The sequence below is a fragment of the Salarias fasciatus genome, chromosome 15 (genome assembly GCF_902148845.1).
Source record: "Salarias fasciatus chromosome 15, fSalaFa1.1, whole genome shotgun sequence".
NCBI classification, from domain to species: domain Eukaryota; kingdom Metazoa; phylum Chordata; class Actinopteri; order Blenniiformes; family Blenniidae; genus Salarias; species Salarias fasciatus.
Genome location: NC_043759.1, coordinates 3,599,602 through 3,620,836, shown reverse-complemented (window position 1 = coordinate 3,620,836; position 21,235 = coordinate 3,599,602). Strand labels below are relative to the sequence as shown.

The window sequence follows — 21,235 nt, the reverse complement described above, 5'->3', positions numbered from 1 at the left end:
GGCTGGAGACTATTTGTGATCACACCTGTGAAACATTATGAAAACTGTACCGCACCAGCAGGCGATTCAGGGGTCACACCAGGGGTCATGTACAGAACAAAAATGCATGACGTGAAAAAACAAACTAAAGCCTCAGTTTTGGGCAGAAGCTTGAGGGCATTTCTGGCGTCCCTGACATGGCGTGTTTCACACCGGGATGGTCTGGGGACCCGGTTGGACTGGGGTCGGGCGGTCGGGGGGGTCGGGGGGGGGGGGAATGGTCTCTATCTTCACTCCCTCCTTTGGTTTGATCTGCTCTCACACTGCAGCAAACCTCCAGCAGCCGCCTGTCTGGGGCGGAAGATCTGACCCGAAGCGAAGAGATCGGCTGAAAACCAGCCCGGGTTCTGCTGTGCCGACGACTTCGCCGAGTCAGACGCGATGATGGAGCTCCTCCAGACTTCACACCTCCGGATCGGTTTCCATTTTCACCTTCAAACCTTTTTCTCTCTGGAGTGACGAGTCCTCCGGCGGCTTCCTCCTCTCTCACCAGCAAAACAAACACAATTTCACCCCAAACGACCCAAATCAAAACAGGTTTCTCAGCCTCTCTGTGGATTCCTGAGTCATGATGGGAACAGCTCAGGGCTCCCAGGGACGGGAGGGGGGGCCAGGTAAATGTCTCATGGTGTATTTATTAATTATCGCCACACCCTCTGTCAAAGCGAGCCGGTCACACCTCCATGAGCAGAAAGAACAGATGTGCACAAAAACAGACAAGAAATAACGAGGATCTGAACCCGTGAAGACCTGAAACCGCTCTTTTACACACTAACATTTGTGTTTACACGGCATCCAACCAGTTACTGATAAAAAAAATGGTAAATGGGATTCACTTTTAGAGCGCAGTGTTTTTACATGTCTGTTCACATTCAGCCATTCATGTGGACAGGGTGAGATGGGAAATAAAACCTGCAACCTTCCGACTGAGACGATCAAACTATCAGCAGGCTCCAAAAGACTCAAAGAGTGTAAATCTCATCACATGCTGCTCTGAAGAGAGCAAAAACTTCAACAATCTCAACCGATAAAAAGCTTTAATTGGCTTTAAATTCCATTTTTGGTCAAATTCATGTCAGTTATGAAGAGTAAAGCCAGCGTTTCTCAAGTCCTGTCCAGAATGTTGTAGGAAGCAGCCTTGTTTTCTGTCCGCGTGTGGATCGCACTCCCAGCTGAACTTGTGTTTTGGAATATTTATGGGCGGTTCTGCCAACAAACAGCAGCGAAGAGACAGACGTAGAGCTCAGAGAGATGGGGTCAGATCTTATGAAACAGGCCTCAGAAAGCATTATTCATCAGCACAAGGAGGCGCTGCACCAGCATAAAGACACAGCCGGCGGTTTGGACCGAGCACATGTTATCAATAAGGACAGTGATGAGAGGAAAGAAGGGATTTATCTTCAAAAAGGGTCATTTAGGACAGAAATGGAAAAATAAAATAGAAAAGACAACTGGAGTGGAGTCATACAGACTGAACGGGACTAAAAAGTCTCTCATGTGGGAACCGTCCTCCACCAAGCTGAGGTAACGTCCAGGTTATGGTTTGAACTTCAGGTCATGTTTAAATCCCGGAAGTGACTGAAATGTTTAACTCGGATAAGAAACATCTCAACTCTGAGATATTCAAGACACCAGGAGAGAACCGACAGCGGTCATGTTCAGGAACTGAGCTGAAGACCGTGAAAGAGTTCAGAGTCTGTCACGGTTCCACACCGAGCGCCGGTTTTCACCTTTAGAGGAACTGTCCAACGTGTTCTGGGATTTCTCAGAGTTCTAGAATGAGTGTCGACTACAATGTTACGGTTCTACAAGGTGTTCCCACGTCTGAAGGGTGTTCCAGGTTTAGCGTACGTGAAGTTTAGAACGCGTCAGAGTCCCAGGAAACGTCAAAGTTACAATCTGTGTGAGTGTGAAGAGATTCATAATGCCTCAGAATTCTAGGGAGAGTCTCGAGTTTGCAAAGGTTCTAGGATGCGTCAGAAGGGGTTTTCAAATGTCTGGATTCTTGAATTTGGCTGAACTTGAGAACCTGTCAGTTGTAGACAGAGTTCTAGGATCTGAGGGAGTTGTAGGATGTGTGAGTATTCCTGAATGCCATCTGGGACTGAACCGTTCCATCTCCGTCTGTTTGAATGAGTTCCCTGCAGAACACTGAACGGTCTCCTCACTGCTCTACGTTGCTTGACTTTCAGAAAGCTAAATTTTAAACTCAGAGTCTGAATCATGTGCCACCTTCTGGATTTCAGACTGCAGGGCGGCGTGATCAGTGACGAAACAGAAGCCTGAAGCGCCGAGTCCTGAGAGTGACGGCGGGCGGAGCGGCGTGGGAAGCACGGCCGTGTCCTTGGCAGCGGCGGCGGGAGGAATCCTGGAAGTGGCGCCGCGAGGCGATGCCAGGATCCCCGAAGAGCATTAGCGGGATTAGCGTGAAGGGCCGTGCTGCTAAATGGGATTGACTGTGTTTGCAGTGAGCTCCGGTTCCGAGATCTGCCGCCGCAGCGACGACGCCCGGCCAGCAGGACGGCGGCGGTCGGCCGTCTGTCTCCCAGCCGACGGCACAGCGGCTTTTCATATCCCACCGTCCTCATGACCCTCATGCTAATGAGACATTTTCACTGCTCTCCTCTGGAGACATGGAGGCATGTCTCTCTTTCATGTCGGGTGTCAATAAGGCCTCCATGACGGCGAGCAGCGTCAGAAAAACACTTTGATGTGAAAATAAATCTCCACAGAGTGATTCTGCTGAACGAAATCCAGACATCTGATTCCGTGTGTGTGTGTGTGTGTGTGTGTGTGTGTGTGTGTGTGTGTGTGTGTGCGTGTGTGTGTGGTAATCAGGAGTGGAGGTGACGCTTGTTAAAATTTACAGCCTATAAACAGCAGAGGATTGGATGGCACCTCGCCCCCACCGAGCTCCGTTAGGCTAACCTTGACTCGTTGTCAACAGCTGTCTGCTGCGGGAGGAGAAGAAAAACAACTCAGGAGGAGGAGGAAGAGGGGGAGGAGGAAGAGGGGGAGGAGGAGTGATAAATCTGGAGGTAAACCTGGGAGGTTTTCTCTTTCTCTCCTCTGATCAGAGAGGCTGACCAACCTAACGGCATGAAACAAATCTACACTGTAAAAAACAGTTTCATTCCTGTAAGACTTCAGTCTGCTGGTTTTAGCTTCAGCAGACGCCCGAGTATCCACCAACAGTTCCATGCCTCAAAGTGTTTTCATTATTAAAACCAAAATAAAATCCAGTAGTGACCTCTGAGGCCTCGTTTACACAGCGATGTTTTCAAATGAAAACTTTCGTTAAGTTTTGTGTGTCAGAATCACTGGAAACCCCTGGAAACCACTGGCACCTGTGAAGATTCAATGTTCTGTCCGAGGATTCTTCATTGATTCTCTTTAATATTATACGTATTAATATCTGACTGCGTATATTTGTTATCCTCGCGTTTCCTCTTGAAAGTTGCATCTTTCTAATAAAATAATTGACAAAAGGTTCCCTTTGTTTCACTGCTTTTCTCTTCATTGTGATATCTGATGACTTTTCCTTCACTCAAGAACATTTCTATCTGATAAAAGTGGGCTGGATTCCTGTTCAGGTTTTACCCTGATATCCATCTGATGGGATCTCACACTCACACACACACTTCCTCTAACAGACGACTGGGAGACGTCTCCGCTGCCCACAGACAGGCTGGACATGTGCTGATTATCACAGTTTCTGCCTTTCGCTACTATTCTGTGATGATTTTAGCTCCACGGCGGCTCGTCTGCCGTCTGTCTGTAATAGAGTCACTGGACAGACTCCACACCGTCACTCTGATCATGTTCAAGAGATTCTCTGCTCCACAGAGCAGATCTCCACTCCTCCACGTCTTCTGGCCTCGTTGCTGAGGGCGGAGTCTGTATGGACGACGGCCGGGCTGCCGTCAGAACGGAGGGCGGAGGAAGATAAAGGCCTGCGACCCGTTTTCATGAGCTGCAGAACTGTGAGAAGACGGCGGCTCAGAGTTCTGCCCTGCGGCGTTTTCACTGGAAGAAAACGGCTTTTTCTTGTCAACGCTGGAGGCTCCTGGAGAAAAACCTGAACGGTTTAAAGCAGCCGGAAGGTTCTACCGCGCTCAGTGAGAGGCGGAGGTAAACTGCAGGATGGAGGGACGATGGAGGGATGTGGAGAGATCCTATCTGATGAAGATACAGATAGATCCTCGATCTGGATGGATGACTGGATGAGTGGAGAAACAATCTGTAGCTGGTTGATTGATAAAGACGGATCGATGGACAGATGGAGGGATGACAGATGAATGATGGCTGAGAAAGACGGATGACAGATCACAGACAGAACGATGGATGGTTCAAATGGATGAAAGGATGACTGATGTTAAATACATGACAGATGGACGAATGATGGAACTATGGATCGATCAGATGGATAAACTGCTGATAGACCGTAGAAAAGATGGTTAATTAACTGATTATAGAGAGGAGGATGATGGATGAATGCATGATAAACAGAAAGAACGATGAATGGAGGGATAGATTATAGATGGATGTACGATCAATGAAAGAACAGATCAATGACAAGCAGAAGAAATAGATGGTGCAGAAATGGATGAATGGATGAATAAATGATGACTGGAAGGATAATGGAAGGTTAGCTGGAGGAATGAATGCATGATTGATGGACAGATGAAAGGATGATGGCAGCCGATAAAAAGATGGACAGCAGATGAACGAGAAAAACACAGAAGGACATGAATAGATATGAGAGGGATGGGTCAAGGACAGATGATAGCATGATGGATGGACGGATGAAGACGGACCACATAACGCAGCTTTACATGAAGCAGCCTCCAACAGGCGGAGCGTCAGGAGTCCTTCTGAACACGTCTGATTACAAAACCTCTCCTTCTGGAGTCCAGTCGGGTTTTAAAGTCTCTGTTTTTCTTTCTGATAAAACTCAGTTTAAACTATTTAATATTACCTCAGTGTGTGTGTGTGCCTGTGTGTGCGTGTGTGTGTGCGTGTGTGTCTTACTTGAGCGTCTCGGCTAAGTAGAAGCTCTGCTGCACGTCGTCGTGGTTGGGGGTGGAGGCGTAGACGTCCCTGACGCCGCTGTAGCCTCCCTCCAGCTTACAGTGCCGCTCCAGAGCCTGAAGGAGGAAGAGCGAGGATGACGAGGAGAGAGACCCAGATGAAGACCGGCAACATCAATCACGGCCCGCCTGCTCCGAAAATATCCGAACCCGGGGGCAGACGCGCCGCTAAATATAAAAACAAGTTAAACTGATCGACCTTTTTAAAGAAAAGCGATTCTTAAAGGTGCAGGAGGGAAAATTCCAGCTAAAAGAAATAAATAAGAGAGATGATGCTTTGGAAACGCTCCTGGTATCGCACATTTTATGTTTTATAAACACCGACTGGCTGAGATGTTGCAAGAAATTTCCCACGAAGGATTAACAAAGTAATAATGTGTGGTGGAGTTATGCTAACTGGTTAGCTCTACCCTGACTTGTGTAAAAGCAGCATCGGCAGAGGAAAATTCAAAAACACTAAGAAAAAATGATGAAAATGGATGAAAAGTGCATTTAAATGCTGCCACAAGTCTTTCAACTGAGTGTTTTATGTGTTGTGTTTTGTGTGATTCCGTTGCTAAAGTCTCCAGCCTGATAAAGTGGTAAACGTGGTGTTTTAAATCAAATGGTTTCCATGTTAACTGGTGACCGACGTCATTTATCGTTCGCCGCTGCTGCTGCTGCTAATAACAGCAGCTGCTGCAATCAGACTCACTGAAGATCCTTTCTGTCGGGTTTTCAACGTCAAGGAATTCGGTCACTCGTTAACAGGGAGACCAGTTAGTCCGAAACACCGGCTCTGCTCCGGCTGCTGCGTTCAGGCGACTCTGGCCGCGCTGCTAGCTCGGACTCTTCGGACACATACCAACCGATTCTCATCGTTCACTACAAGAGCCGTTCAGACGACCGAAACACCGGAAACACTTTTTTAAATGAACGGCGTTTGAGATGGAAGCTGCAGCTGGAGAGTTTTTCGGGTCAGATGAGATGAAGCAGGCGTGAATCGGCGTTACCTGGACGGCCTCCCAGCCCCACTCCCTGTATTTGGGGTCGTGCGTGAACCTCCACATGTACATGTAGGTCTCGATGACCTCGGGCCGGAGGATGAAGTACTTCTCGTTCTGCCGGGTGGCGATGGCCTCCACCCCGCCGTCGAAGCGGAAGGCCTCGGGTCCGAGCTTCAGAGCTGCAGAGGAGCAGAAGCGTCAACATTCCACCCAACTTTAATCACACGAAACACTCACTTTTAAGAGTAATGTGCAGGAGAGCCCCACAGATTACTGAACCGGACCTGATTTTTATTTGCTCCGACCTCACTATTCCGGTTTTCCTTGGCCGTGTATTTACATAATGTGAGTTGTGTGTGTGGGCGCGGAGCAGAACAATGTGGAGACCTTCGGGTCGCTGCTCACTCAGAAGGATGATGCCGCGCAGCCGCCGGTGGCGCCGCTCCTTCCACAGCGCCGTTTAAAGAGGCGGTGACTCACGGCACGACTCCGGGAGGGGGGGGGCGGGGGGATAAACTTATTTGATTGAGGATTAAGAAGAAAAAGCTCGCCTCCACTCAACAACACGGCATTGATTAAAAATAAGACTTTCAAATGAGAGTGGAAACACGCGTCTCCACGCACGGCTCGCCTGACAGCGCCAATTAAACGGCCTGACAAGAGCATGTGCGGCGCTCCAAGCCCTCCCGTGCACGCTGCAGAGAAACATGCCCCTCATTTCAATGCAAGGCAGCAGAAACAACAACAAGAACAAAAAAAATCCCAAAAAGTTGCATTTTTAAAAGAAACTGGAGCTCTTGTTATGAAATCTTTAGGAATCCGAATTTGACTTTCAGAAAGACAAAATCGGCTTTTCTTCAGGGAGATTCAGCAAAATGAATGTAAAAACATCCAGAGGTATTCAAACGAAGCTGGAACTCTGTGAGTGTGTGTGTGTGTGTGTGTTAGTACCCGTCCTGGCGTACGACTCGTGGCACGTGCGCGCGATCTCGGCCGCCTGCTCCATCTGGTGGCCCGTCTTGTCGGCGGGCGCTCCGTCGGCTCCCAGGGCGATCATGCCGCCGGCGAAGCAGGTCAGGTGGCCCATCTTGTGCTCCAGCAGCCCCCCCTTCCACTCGGCGATGTAGGTCAGGCCGCCGCTCGACTTCCTCATCAGGTTGGTCTCGATGGCCTGAGAGACGGAGCCAGTTTTTACCCAGAGCGGCGGGACGTCATTCTCGAGTCCTGACCACATCTGTCTTCACACCGGACACTGCAGTCACCGTTTCTGCTCCAAACATTACAACCACGTGTCTGATATCGTGTCCTTCACACTTTCTGATCGCTGGTTCATGACCTTTGTCTTGAGGGACTCATAGTTTTACCACCATAGCCTGAGATAACCCCCCCATCACAGCCTGTATATGTAGAAGAAAAGCTGAAGGAGATTAATTCTAATGTCATGAGGTCAAGATACAGAGGATAAACTCTGGGTTCACACTTCCTCTCGGGCCGTTTGGAGGTTCAAATGTTCATTTCCAGGTTTTTCACCCTCAAACATGCATTCAGCTCCAGTTTTGTCCATTGATTTAATGAAGCCATATTCAATCCAGCTCTCTTGGCATAAACTATTTTTCTTCTGGACAGATTTGTCTTCCTTTCCGACTCTCATACAGACATGTTTAACTGGTACGTCTTCTCAAATATGTTTTTAAATCAATGATTTCCAGCCTAATGGTGCCCAGACAGGACAGCCTGATCAACCCAGGATGAACTGGTCAACCCAACGAAGTGAAATGTCAACCATACTCAGTTGACCTGATTCCACCAAGTTTCTTCTACCTGAGAAAAATGAAAATCAGCTATTTCCACTTTCTATGTTATGTTTTCCATCAGATTTGTTACAACTTAGACATGAAAACCCTTAAAATGGTTCAGGAGCTTGAAAAAACTCCTCCATGGTGTTTGTTCCAAAGACGTTATCTGAAGACCTGGTTCCGGCCTCCCCGGACCACTTTCTGGTGACGCTGCTGTAGGTTTGGACTGCTTTCAGGCCTTTCCTGCCCCGAGCTTCTTTCCTTTCTCGCCAGATGTTAGTCAGACTTCCTCTGGCGTGAAGCAGCCCAGATTAGACAGGAGTGATCATTTCTCCGCCTCTCTGTGGATCGGGTGAGAGTCCTGCTGCTTTCCTCCGCCCAAAGCTTCTCCTTGACAAATAAAACAAGACTGCCTGTAATCCTCCGACATCAAGGCGGATTATGGGAAAACTACCCTGCATGTGTAATTCTGCACTTTTTGCTTGAAGCGTAATGTATTTGCTCCCCCGAGCGGCGCCGAGCGACAGACGGACGATTAGCCTCTCCAGCTGAGACGCGCCGCTTGTCACCACATCTTAGGATGACAATTAGTTTAAAGTGGGGGGGGGCGCTAGAGAGAGCGGGGGTCCGTCCTCTGTGGTTACTGTAGATTCATCTGTCCCACCTCCTTTTCCATGGCTACACACCAATATTCGTGTGTGTGCGTGCACATGTGTGGAGTCCGTTCTCCATCTGCTCACGCTCTCCAGGATTATATCACTTTAGAGACTAAATCTGCTTCTTCACGCAAACAAAAGCGAATTTTACAGGAGAGCATTCGAGGAACTCTGAAGATTCAAGGTCGCCGGGGCGGCTGGGTTTCTGTACCTGCCTGCAGACGGACGTTCCGTCAAACACCCCATTCTGACCCTGCTGCCCCGTTTTGACCGATAATGATCCACGATTGTGGAATAACTCCATCCAGGGATAAACAGATCTCTGTGCTGTCCGTCCTCTGACGAACGACCTTGACTTAGAGGTCACTGGCTGATGAAACGCTTCAGTTCGTCTTCAACATGCACAGAAACTGAGCTGCAGTGAAATGTGTAGGTCTCCCTGTCAGACGTAACAAAACACAGCAGATTGGAATTTATGGTCCTGATTAAAGCTTTGGCAGGATGGAGCCTGATTTACTGAGATCCTGGTGGAAGCCGACTAAACGCTGACAGAACAGATTGTGTTCTCGCCGAGCAGGTGAGCAGCGATCAACAACGCCATGATCAAAACCGTGCAAGACGTGAAGGAAATGAGGAGTTTGTGATCGAGTTCACCGTGGAGGGAACAAAATGTATTGGAGCTTCAACAGATAAATCTGAGGCTGCGTCGGACCATCTTTACACGGCAGCGGTTCCCAGAGACGCCAAAAGCTCCACTGTTTGAAAATGGCTCCCAACATGGAACTTTTCTGAAACAAAGCTTTTTTCGAAACGGCTCTACTGCACATATATGGCTGTAGTGAAATAGAATAGAAATACCTTATTAATCCCAGAGGGAATTCCTGAACATGCACATGCAGATGTACGCATGTTTGTGTGGTATCATTGCAAATACAACCAAAAACTACATGGCTTACAGTGACTCTGCTGTTTTTTTGGAAATGGAGACACGAGTTGAAACAAAACTGATGCGCTTGATGCACATAGGGCTTAAATTAGAAAAAAGAGAGAGAATAAAACCTCGTGATGTCTGAGATGATCTGCCACAACATCAAAGACGAGGGTAAAACAGAGAGTAACAAATCAGATTTGGAAAATATTGTGAAATCTAATGAAGGGTGCAGCACACCGAATATGTTCCATTAATGTCTGCAAATGAAAGTTGCGGAGGGCCAGCTGAAGAAACGTTTCTGAGAACAATAACAGCAGAAGTAGTGCATTTGGCAACAAAATGATCATTTTATGTTGCATAAAGTTACCATCTCTCTGTTAAAAAAAAAAAAAGAAACTTAAGTGGATTTGATAAACTTTAAGATATCTCATGTTTGTAACTTTTCATTCTCATACACAAAAACAGTTTTATTGTCTTACTGTTAAAAGTTGATGAAATAAGGGCTTCCTGTCTGCTTTATTTCCTGTATTAGAGCCCTCAGAAGAAAAACCCACAAGTGCTTCTTAGAAGCTTCACGGTCAATTATTCCCACACAGAAAGTTATTAAAGTTTAATGTATGACGGAAGCATTGTGATCGATTTGTTAATTGGTTTTGTGCGCAGCATTATTTGTCGGAAACACACAGACAAGACAGTCTTTTCTCTTTCGGGCACCAATTAAAACGTTAAAAGCTGATTTTCTTCATCTGAGTGGTTTTCAGCTTTCTAATAGGAGAAGTCGTCAATGGCATCGAAAGGCTGACGGAGAAGAGAAGAGCAGGATGAAACCGGTTCACAGGAAGACTCAGCCTCAAGGGAAGGACGGATAAAGAGGCGGAGGTGGGCGGAGCTAAAAGCAGGAAACACTGGAGAACCTCACAAAGTACCGGGACATTTACAGCAGGCCCTGCCGAGAAGACGGCGTTTCAAGACAGCGTGCTGGCCCTGATCTTTCCTCACACAGCTCCATTCAGTGGCATTCTCCTGATCCTGGTTTGGTCTGAAACGCTGCTCCTCCTGTCCTTCTGTTGGAGCCGCAGCCGGACGCTTATCGATCCCAGTGAAAGGCTAAATGCGTTTGCCGGGGCTGGTCTGGGAGTCCAGACCCGTTATGGCTGCCCGGATTACATCAAACCCACTAAATGTGTCCTAAATCTCGCATGAGGCTCCTGACGAGGCCTTTCAAACAATTGAAAAAGCAAAGTTATGCAGCTTTAGTGTCAAATTAAAGGAAAAGGCAGCGATTTGTCTGGTGTTACAGCGTCTGCACGGACAGAGTCGAGAGTTTCTACATAAAAAAAGTGACACAAATTGTTAATAAATAATGAAAACTGCAGCCGAGCGACTAATTGATGAAGCTTTACAGGAGCCCGAGGCGGCAGATGGAGGAGAGCTCAGCCTCCATCCTGGAGGAAGAGGAAGTGTTCCTCCTCTGAAAGAGTCAACGTCATCTCCATGTGTGTGTGTGTGTGTGTGTGTGTGTGTGTGTGTGTGTGTGTGTGTGTGTGTGTGTGTGTGTGTGTGTGGTACCTGCAGGGCATCGTAGTACATCTTCTTTCCCTCCTCGTCAGTCTTGTCAGACATCAGCCAGGCCTTCAGCAGGTACTCATAGAAACTGTCACCTAGGCCGCCCACAGACACATGATCTGCAACACACACACACAGGAAATGCATCAGAACACACACACACATACAGACACACACACGGGGAGTGGGCTGCTGCTGCTGTCGTAGGTGAGCCTTCACTTTAACGTCCGCCCTGCTGATGGTGGGCGAAGCTTCATCCATATGAATGAGTCATTAAAGGAGTCCAGACCTGTTTAGAGCCCAGAGATTAAATGTCAGCTGAGACAATCCTGAGAGGAAGAGGAGGAGGAGGAGGAGGAAGAGGTGGAAGAAGAGGAGGAGGATGATGATGAAGAGGAAGAAGAGGAGGAGGTAGGAGGAGGAAGACGAGGTGGAAGAAGAGGAGGAGGATGATGATGAAGAGGAAGAAGAGGAGGAGGTAGGAGGAGGAAGAGGGGGACTGAGTCTCATTCATTTATTCATACAGGATCAAACCTGTTTTCAGAGTGTGTGAATAATCAGTAGAGGCTCCTCCCAGTGTGTGTGTGAGTTCTGATACACTCGACTCTACGTCTTCCCAGGTCAGCTCGTGTGTGAAAAGGCCAGCTGCGTTCTGGAACCACCGTATTTCCTGGAATATAGGTCAGAAAGCTCCAGCTGTCACACAGCGACACCTGGTGGACTCTTATGTTACCAACTCATTCTGACAGCAGGAGCAGTCCAGCAAGGTGTGACCAGCAGAGCAGGAAAACACCGCAGGTAACGGTGAGATGTGAAATAAACAAACATCAGACTGAGCAGAATAAAGCTCTGAGCTCTAAACATTTAATATTTGAGTTTCAAGCTACAACTTCCTGTCAAATTAACACCAAAAAAACACCAAAGGACGCAGCAGCATGGCTACGGCACTGAACAAAACCATGTTCACCACATCAGATTCACCATTCATCGCTGAACGACCCGTCCGACTCACAGCTTATTTCCATCTTGTTGGGATTCTTAATGTTCAGGCGACAGTAAAATACTAGCATAAGCCGTTAGCGTGTCGGGGAAGATGGGATGTAAAGAAACAGGTAGGAAAAGGCCGCATGCCGTCCAGATGTGAGTGATTCACGTCTCTGTGCTCCATGAACATTATTCTGACATGAGGCAGCAAACAACCCCGGGTCATCATTTATTCAGCAAATCCCGTCATTTCCAGATTAAAAAAACCCTCCGTGGCCACAACACACACATAAAAAAAACACTTATTTCTCTGACTGTTCCTCTCTTCCCGCTGACTGAACGTGCCGTTTCCACTCCGCGGCGTTAATTGAATGTGTCGTCATTTGCATAAAGCACTTGGATGAAAACACAGTTAGCGGCTCCGGTTAAGAGTGTCAGCTAAATGCCAGCGATTACAACCGCCGCTGCACTTTCAGGGGGGTTTGATTCAATATTTCACCGCGTCAGATAATAAAAGCCGACGGAACGGAGGTGCAGATCCACGTTTAACCGTCGCAGCTCGCTTCAATGGAGCTGCCAGCTGGTAGAAAAAACAACACGACACGTGACGGAGCGCCGCCGGAACAAAGAACATCAAGAACACAAAGGAATCAAGAGGCTGCGGAAGAGCTGCTCCCACCACACAACGAGAAGCTTCTGAGCTTTACAAGTTTACAAAAACAGAAGAGATTATTTTTAATCCTTCAAAAATAAAGTGTGCTGCACAGAAACGGAATCCTTTCAAAATAAAACTAAAAAAACCAATAAACTCTACAAATGATCAGAAACAGTTTACCTTCGTTTACAGAGCTTACTTTAGCATTTCTCATTTAAACAGCATTTTGAAAATGACAAATGCTGAAGGCCGTGTAGTTAGCACGCTGGCCACGCCCTCTTACCCATAGGTCATGCCTCCTCACTCAGGCCACACCCTGTCTCAGAGGCCACGCCCCTCACCACAGGCACACTTCTACAATGTTTCCACGATACAGCTGGAGGGTGGAACAATGGCGGAGGGAGCACTGAATGAGAAGAGAGCTTGGGTGAAAGTTTGGGAAAAGCTGAGTATTTCCGAGCACCGCTGTGGCGTAAACCAAACTTTTCCATTCCTACTCGAACATGTTGAACAAACAGGCTTCAGGTTGGTCTAAAAAACTGTTAACGTGGCCCGAAACTGACGCGGTTGTTGGCGTGTCGCCGCTGTTTTCAGGCAGAATGGCGAACAATAAGCTCTGGTTAAAAAGTGTTGAGAGTCCTCACCTTCAGATTCTCACTCACAACAACAACTTACAAAGAACAAGGTGTTTCTGTGCCAGCTCCAATGCTAAACACGCTTTCAAAGTCTCTTTCTAATCCTTTATTGGACTAATTGCCTAATCTTTGCAGCTCCTGGCAGGAGAACGCAGCAGGCTGAAGGACGATTTCCCTGCTTCGCCTCTTCTCATGTTTTTGTTTCAAACAGTCGGGGCTCCGCCAGTCCAATAAGAACTGAGAAGAAGAGAAAAAATGCATTTAGAGTGATGATAACTGCAAATACTGGCAGCGGGGAGACCGAGGCGCCCTTCTTTATGAGACTGTAGAGAAATACTGAGAGGAATCTGTGGCGTGTCGCCTGGACACAAGGTCGTCTCAACACGGAGGATCTGGTCCAAACATGGAACCAAGACCTGACTGGAAGGAAGAAACCGGTTAAAAGAACCTCAAACACGACTCACCGTCAACAAGCAACAGGAACAAACACTGATAATATACTGACTCCATCATCATCGTCCTCATGTTCCTCCTCCTCATCAGTCATCACTGCCCTTAATCTGTTTCATGCCAGACAAATGTCTATCATCGACCTCATCATCGTATTATCAGCCCCCTCTTCATCGTTCTCATCACCCTCATCCTTCCATGTCTGACATCTTCGTCATCAACCTCATTTTTCTCATCCTTTCATCGTCATGAATCTCATGCTGTTCATCATCACCCTCACTTTTTCATGTCATACATGATGTATCTTTGCCATCATCCTCATCTTCATCCTCGCCTTCATACTTCTCATTCCGCTGATCAGATTGATCGTAGTCTTCATCACCCTCATTCTGTTTCGACAAATCTTTGTCGTCAGTCTCATTTCTCATCATCATCTTCCTCATCTTCGTCCTTCCATCATATTTTCTCATGCTCTTCCTCATTCTTTTTCATGTCTATCATATCTCTTTCATCAACCTCATTTTCTTCCTCATCCTTCTATCGTCATTCTTATTATCATAAATCAATCCTCCTCATCATAGTCTTCCTCACCCTCATTTTTTCATGTCGGACATGAATCTCTGTCATTATCCTCAAACTCGTAATCATCATCCTCATCCCTCCCATCATACTTCTCATTCCGCTGATCAGATTGATCGTAGTCTTCATCATCCTCATTCTGTTTTATAACATCATCATCATCATCATCATCCACCACATTCAGATTATCAGTCATTGTCATTCTTGTCTTCTTTCTTTTCATCAACCTAATGATCATCATCATCATCCTCATATTCCTCCTTTTTCTCATCCTCCTCAATTCCATGGTCCACATCCTAACCTCTCTCCTCTCCCTACTCTTCATCATCATGCCATACTGATCCTCCTCTACATCATTATAAACCTGATCACTAAAGAGATGAGCACATGATTTTCTGATCATCACGGTCAACTTCCTGATGACCTTCATCCTTATCTTCATCATTATACTCACCATGACCGTTTCCTCCCCTCGTCATCAACCTGCTCCTGTTCTTCATCACTCCTCCTCATCACTATCCTCTTCATTCTCAACATTATCACTGTCAAAATTAGCATCAACTTCCTCTGTTCTCATCTTCTTCATACCCATCATATCATTGCTTCTCATCATACTCCAAACATAATCGTCAATATTATCCTCATCATCACCATAACTGTCATCATCGCCATCTTCAGCCTCCTCATCCTCATAACCAACATCCTCCTCCTCTTCTCATCACTCTCTACATTCCTGTCTGGTAGCTGAAGCCTGTTCATGAGTCAGTTTTAACCCCGTCAACAACCTTTAGATGTTTACAAGCTGTGGTCAGATTAAAGAAAGACCAGAGTGGATTCAAAACAACCACTGACGTGACCTTTCCTTCGGTCCGGATCGTCAAACCGCAGGAGAAGAGCAGGAAATGCCTCCGACGCCGTTTGATATTTTGGTTTTCTCTCCTCTCGTCAGTGTCACTTTAATCGAATCCACTCAGCTGACGAAGCTCCTCCGCCTTGAGGAAACCAGAGGCTTTTAGTGGGGCATTTATCCCCCAGACTGCACCCTCACGTCGCTCCTCCACTCCGCATCCTCCCTTCAAGCTCCCCTTCTTCTCCGTTCTACACGCCTCCCCTCGTAATCAACGCCTCCATTTCCTCGTCTCACCTTTCCATCGTCGTGTTACCTGCTCAACCGCGAGGTTCTGAAGAGGCTGATAATGGATTTAATTTACCCCTGACATGCACGCAAATCATAGAGATAATAATGATCGCGGGGAGGGGCGGAGATGGGGAGGGGTGACGGCTGTGGCAACGCGAACGGACGGGCATCAGGAATGTGGATTCAGTTCATAAACAGACGACTAAACAGGAAGAGGAACCGGGCACCTTCTGCTGTGGTTCCCTAATTTTTACTATTTGCTTGGTGGGCCAGACTGGAGTCATCTTGTAGGCCAGTTGTTTGGCCCTTGGGTCTTATGTTTGACACCCCTGCTTGAAATGTATAGTGTGTGTTATTCTTCTGTCTCAATCTCCATTGTATATTAGCTGTTGGTGAAAATGGAAAAAAAAGAAAAGTCTACAAATTAAAGTGCTGGTGGGCCAGAGAGAACTGGAATCTCTATTATAACATCAAACATGTAACTAAATAAATATTGTACATTAATCTATTAGCATTAACTCCTCCTAGCATTTTGAACAATGTGGAACTCTTCGCGTTATTCAATTATTATAAAGACAAAATGAAGCTGAAGAATCAAATTATTTTAGTTCAGGGGCCACATACAGCCCGATTTTTTTCCTGAGTAAACTGGACCAATGAGAAAATGCCATAATTGCCATTAAATTCCTAAAAGTGTTTCTTTTTGTGGTGACTAAAACGTGATAAAAATATGATCTTTTCACAAATTAAACAATTACAATGGAAAATGACATAAATTCATTTTAATGAAACCTTCGGTGTAAAATTTAGTGAAATGTCCACAAAACCTTCCCTGTAGCAGTTGTCTTGTGTTTAACAAATTAACTTACAAGGTGAGGCGTGATATCAAATGTCTGGGAGCTTTTACAAATCGAATTAATGTGATTGAAAACCAGTGAAACATGCAGTTATGGAGTCATCTTCTCAACTGGCCCTCCACGACTTCTTCATCAAAGAGTTTGTGATAACACTTCATTGTTATAATATTGTTCTATATAATATGACCGTCATTGCAATGATTTATAATAATTAGGGGCAACCTCAAAGTCAAAAGCACTTGAAGTTTCCCACCTGGCCAACGATATGGCCGTGATTATGTTCAGAGAAAGCTCTGATAATTTCACTGGTTTCCTTGGACGGCGTGGACCGCAGCGATCCAGACAAACTGTAATTTGCATGCATTAGTGTTTCAGTCATCACAGATTTAACAAAAAAAAGAAGAGGAAAGGTTCTAACCTCTGTGACATCCTTCGGGTGATAAATGCAAATTTTATTAATGCTTCCGATATCAAAGGCTGAGTCCAGGTTATTATTAACCCTGGCGATCCCCCCGCCTGTGATTCTCATTTTAATTACACACTCGGTCCATTTCACCTTCGACTTTAGCTCAAACACACTCATAAGAAACAAAGGTAACAACAGTCACTATGAGCTTTTAACCCAGCTATCCCCAACCTTTCTCACACCACGGACCAGTTGTAAACAACATTAGTTTTCCCACGGACCGGCAGGATGGTGTATACATTCACCTTAACGAGGCTTAACGATGCAATGAAAAAATAAATAAGTAAAAACACCAAGTTCAGTGCAGGAAAGAAGCACTGATGGAAGGGAAGAATGTTTCAAAGAAGACTCATTGAAGACTCACAGAAATTTAAATGTGCACTTTCAAAAAAAAAAAATTTTGATTCTTTCTTTGTGGCCTGGAACCAAATGATCTGTGTCATTCTGTGTTTTTGGCTCAAGTGAAAAGGCCTTGATAGAAATGTGCACTATTCAGCTGAATCTCACTTTGATTGGATGATTTTACTGTGAATTCTACTGTCTTCTCGTGACGGAGCCCGAGCATTTTTAGACAGTATCGTTTGTCACCTGTTGACCTGGCAATGAGTCCGACTGATTTCAAATAGTTGTTTTCAGCGACTCCGAGGCTGTTTTCATGTAAGTAGACACCCAAAGACACAATGGAGATTTTGGTTTTCATTTGAAATGGTTTGCGGTGGAAGCGGACTTGGGGAGTTCGAACGTTTTGGACTTACGTTGGCCCCACTGGCCGCTGTTGGGGTTCAGGTAGTTGGGGTACAAACCCTGAGGTTTGTCCAGACGGTTTCAGCACTTTCCGGATGTTCATGACCTGAAGACAAACCACAAACGTTCTTAGAAACTAATCAAACAGAAAACACAGATGCAGCAGCTCTGAGCTGTTCCAGCTGTTGGATGGTTTTAAATTCTTTCTTACCTTCTGACCAAACTCAGGGTTTCCTGACAGCCTGCTGAGGTGGATGAACTCCAGGTGCAGGGTGCCGTACTCGGCCAGGATGCTGCTGCAGCCCGCGCCCAGGGCCAGTTTCCTGCCGATCCCACTGCGCAAAGACAACAACAACAACATGGTGTTAATGCTGAGGACGCTACAGTCAAACACAGTTCCAGTCCATCATGTTCACCATTTCCATCGGCAAGCCATGTTATCGTCCATTGAAGCTTACGCATATGGAGTCATTTCTGACGTCGACCTCACAGTACATGAAAGAGAAACACCAGGGAGGCACTGATACCACGGGTTTTTTTAAGCATGGAGCACAGATAGCCTTAAAAAATACCATTTATTTAGATCAGGGATGCCCAACCAGTCGATCCCCAGGTAAATCGCGAGATGTAGGTGGAAGAGAAAAAAAAAGGTTGTGCGGTTTAAAAAAAAGAAAATAATGTGTGTGTGTTTGTGTGTGTACACATGTATGCGCACGCAGCGCTTCATACATTATGGGAAATTAATGTCAGCTGACAATACACTCGGGCACAGTGTACAGGAGAGGGCGCCGAATTGCCTTCCCAAATGTTTCTTTTGACAGGTGGGCAGTTATTGTGTCATTACGCTACGCCCTCCTAGTGGGCACATAGAAGAATAGTGCATTCAAATATAGTGAGGGACGCATAGCGGCGGCCCATGTGAAAGTCTCATATGGTGATGAATCCGTTAATTCTTGATCATTGGATGTCCGTTTTACTATTTTGCTTGCTACAGTTGTTTTTTTTTCTTCTTTTACTTTTTAAATGTTCGAAATCAAGCTTTCAAATCAAATAAAATTTAACCAGATTGGTGCAAACAGATGGAGATCCACCCATAGAGCCCTGATCATTAGAGCAGATATACGATACAGCCCTCATCATTCTAAGGCAGCCTTTGAATTAAAGTACATATATGCATTGTGTTTATTATTCTTTTACAAATTAGACATGCTATCTACAGCTACAAATCAAATTTGATTGGTGTCTTGTCTCATTATCACACAGTTTGAATAGATTAATGTAGTGTTTCCTTTTTGTAATTTATTCTGTAAAGTGTCCATTATTCATTAGTCATATATTCAGTTTTATAATCAACAATTGAACAATGTATGGTAAATTCATTGAGAATAAATCCAGATTCTCTGACATATTTAATCAACTTTTTCCCGAAGTAACACATAGTACTTTGCCTTAGTAATTAGTAACTTCAAAAATATTACAACTCAGCTACTTTTTTTGAAGAAGTAACCATAACTTTTTAAAAGTAACTTGTATAACACTGTATACTAGACTGCCAGGAGTATTTACCAGCTCTATAAATCATTCAATTCTGATGTTCCATCACTTCCACAGTCATATGACCATATCACCTGGGCATGAAAAATATTAACAGGAAATAACTCTGAAAGTTTCAGATCAACACATTTCGGACTCTTTCATTCTGACTTTGGGGGAACAGTTTGGAGGGTCTCTCCTTCTGTTCCAACATGACTGACAGCAGTTTGAGTCCAGACCTCAACCCAACAGAACAGAGAACAAGAGCCAGGCCAGGCAACGCTTCTGGAAATGTGCTGGATCTTGATAACCGCAGCACGAACCACTATTGTCTACATTGCCTTGAACTTGAAATCTCAGAAGAAAGGCTTAGGTGACCTGATGTGGTAACTGGTCGTGTGAAGGGTGAACAAACTCCTAAAATCCATTATCAGCAAACCACTGTGATGGAAATTTTTGATGTAGCTGTCTTTGCATGTAGTGTCCATCAACTTTAAGTAGATATCCCCAGCAGACGATCCCCTGGGATTTCTCACACCACTGTAGCCGAGAAGGGGGGTGTTTTCTTTTCCTGTTTGTCCTGTTGTATTTTGAGCAGATGTCTCCCCCCTGACTGAGCGTGACCTCCAAATGGTATCTGTGATCTGTATGCCGTTCTTCTCAGATGTATCGACAGCCACAGGGGGTCTGAAGTGGGATGGGTGTTTGAAGTTTTTGTTCCTTTGTCACTTCATATGTTAAATATGTGTCCCTTCTTGACTGAAGGCAGCCTCAAAGACATGTTAATGACATTCAACGTCTGCCCCTGACCCCAGGGGTTCAGGACAGGGTATAAACATCAGTCTGTATCTCAGAACTTCAGAACTCACACTGACTGAGCAGTGGTGACTTCTCTCCTGTTGCAACTGGAAATCAAGGAACCAATAAGGAACTCATCGTTGGTGCATTTATTAATAGAATTTCCACAACACCGCCAAACCCGTTTGCCTGAATACCGAACTGACAGCTGAAAAGAGGCGGTAAATCTTCAAGAACGAGCCCTTAAGCCTCCTCCTGAGAGTGTCGCCGTGTTGTTAAAAGAAGCATTTGTTGTCTTTTGTTTCACCTCCAGCAGCTCAAACTAGATGGACACCATCACCGGTTTAGCTTGTTGGAGCTAGTAGCATCGGTGTGATGCCGATGGAGGTGTGTCAGCATCACGACGTGAAAGTTACCCCGCATGCCGTCAGTCCCGTCCCGGCCTCCTGTTTGACAGGGACAGACGACCCCGCCACAGCGTGAGCGCGCTGCATCATTAGAGCCGCTGACAGATCACTTCCAGGCCGAGGACTGATGACTCGGGCGGCGGCGCCTCCAGTAGCTACTCATGAATACATATTAACAACCAACCGCCGCGCCGAAACACAAACACACGCCGGGAGGAGGCCGGAGCGGCGGAGACGGCCGACAGATGAGAGATGAGGGGGCGGAGGAGCACCGCGGCTGGCGTGTTTTTAGGAGGAGTGTGAACATGTTAATTACCGGCCTCCGTCCTCTCGCCGGCTCGTCTCGCTGCTCAGACTGTAATTTAGTCTCCATTACGCTCAAGTCTTAATGGAGCAGACCGGAGACGAGGACGGCGTCCGGCCCACCGGGCCAGGATCACCATCGGAGGAGAAGGCTGCGGCGATTAGAACAACCATTACGGTCGTTAACATTAGAAGATGGTAGTTATTTTAGATCGTAAGGACGTTATCGTCGGCATAGAGGTGAATCCTGGCAGGCTTCAGGGTTCGTGACCTTTCAGAGGAAAGTTTCGCAATCAGTTTGAGTAAGTTTACTCTCAAGTGAGACAGATTAGTAGCATTATACCGCCCACTTAATAATGTTTAAATAAGGACAAATCGAAGCTTTTCCTGTTGTTTTGGGGTCTACACACCAATTGTGTCTTATATGTAACTTTTAGAAAATGGCTGTCAAGGTGGAACTTTTCAAAAACGCTGCTACTGTGCTAAAGAACCAAATCAACCACCAGTTCTGCACATGCTCAGCAGATGGATAATGAGAACTCCAGAGTGTCATGACTCCCAGTATAGATTCTCCTGGACTTTTTAAACATATCCATTAAAACTAAGTAAACGCAGACACACA

The 21,235-nt window shown here is 46.0% G+C and overlaps 1 protein-coding gene across 1 annotated transcript in view; it reads right to left on the bottom strand.

Annotated features, from left to right (window-relative positions):
* man1a1 (mannosidase, alpha, class 1A, member 1) overlaps positions 1–21,235 on the bottom strand; it is a 130,376-nt gene that overhangs the window by 6,593 nt on the left and 102,548 nt on the right. Inside the window, 7 exon segments of the mRNA XM_030110197.1 lie at positions 5,071–5,186; positions 6,122–6,294; positions 7,067–7,286; positions 11,068–11,183; positions 17,584–17,653; positions 17,655–17,678; positions 17,784–17,907. Coding sequence (XP_029966057.1) covers positions 5,071–5,186; positions 6,122–6,294; positions 7,067–7,286; positions 11,068–11,183; positions 17,584–17,653; positions 17,655–17,678; positions 17,784–17,907 — 843 coding nt within the window.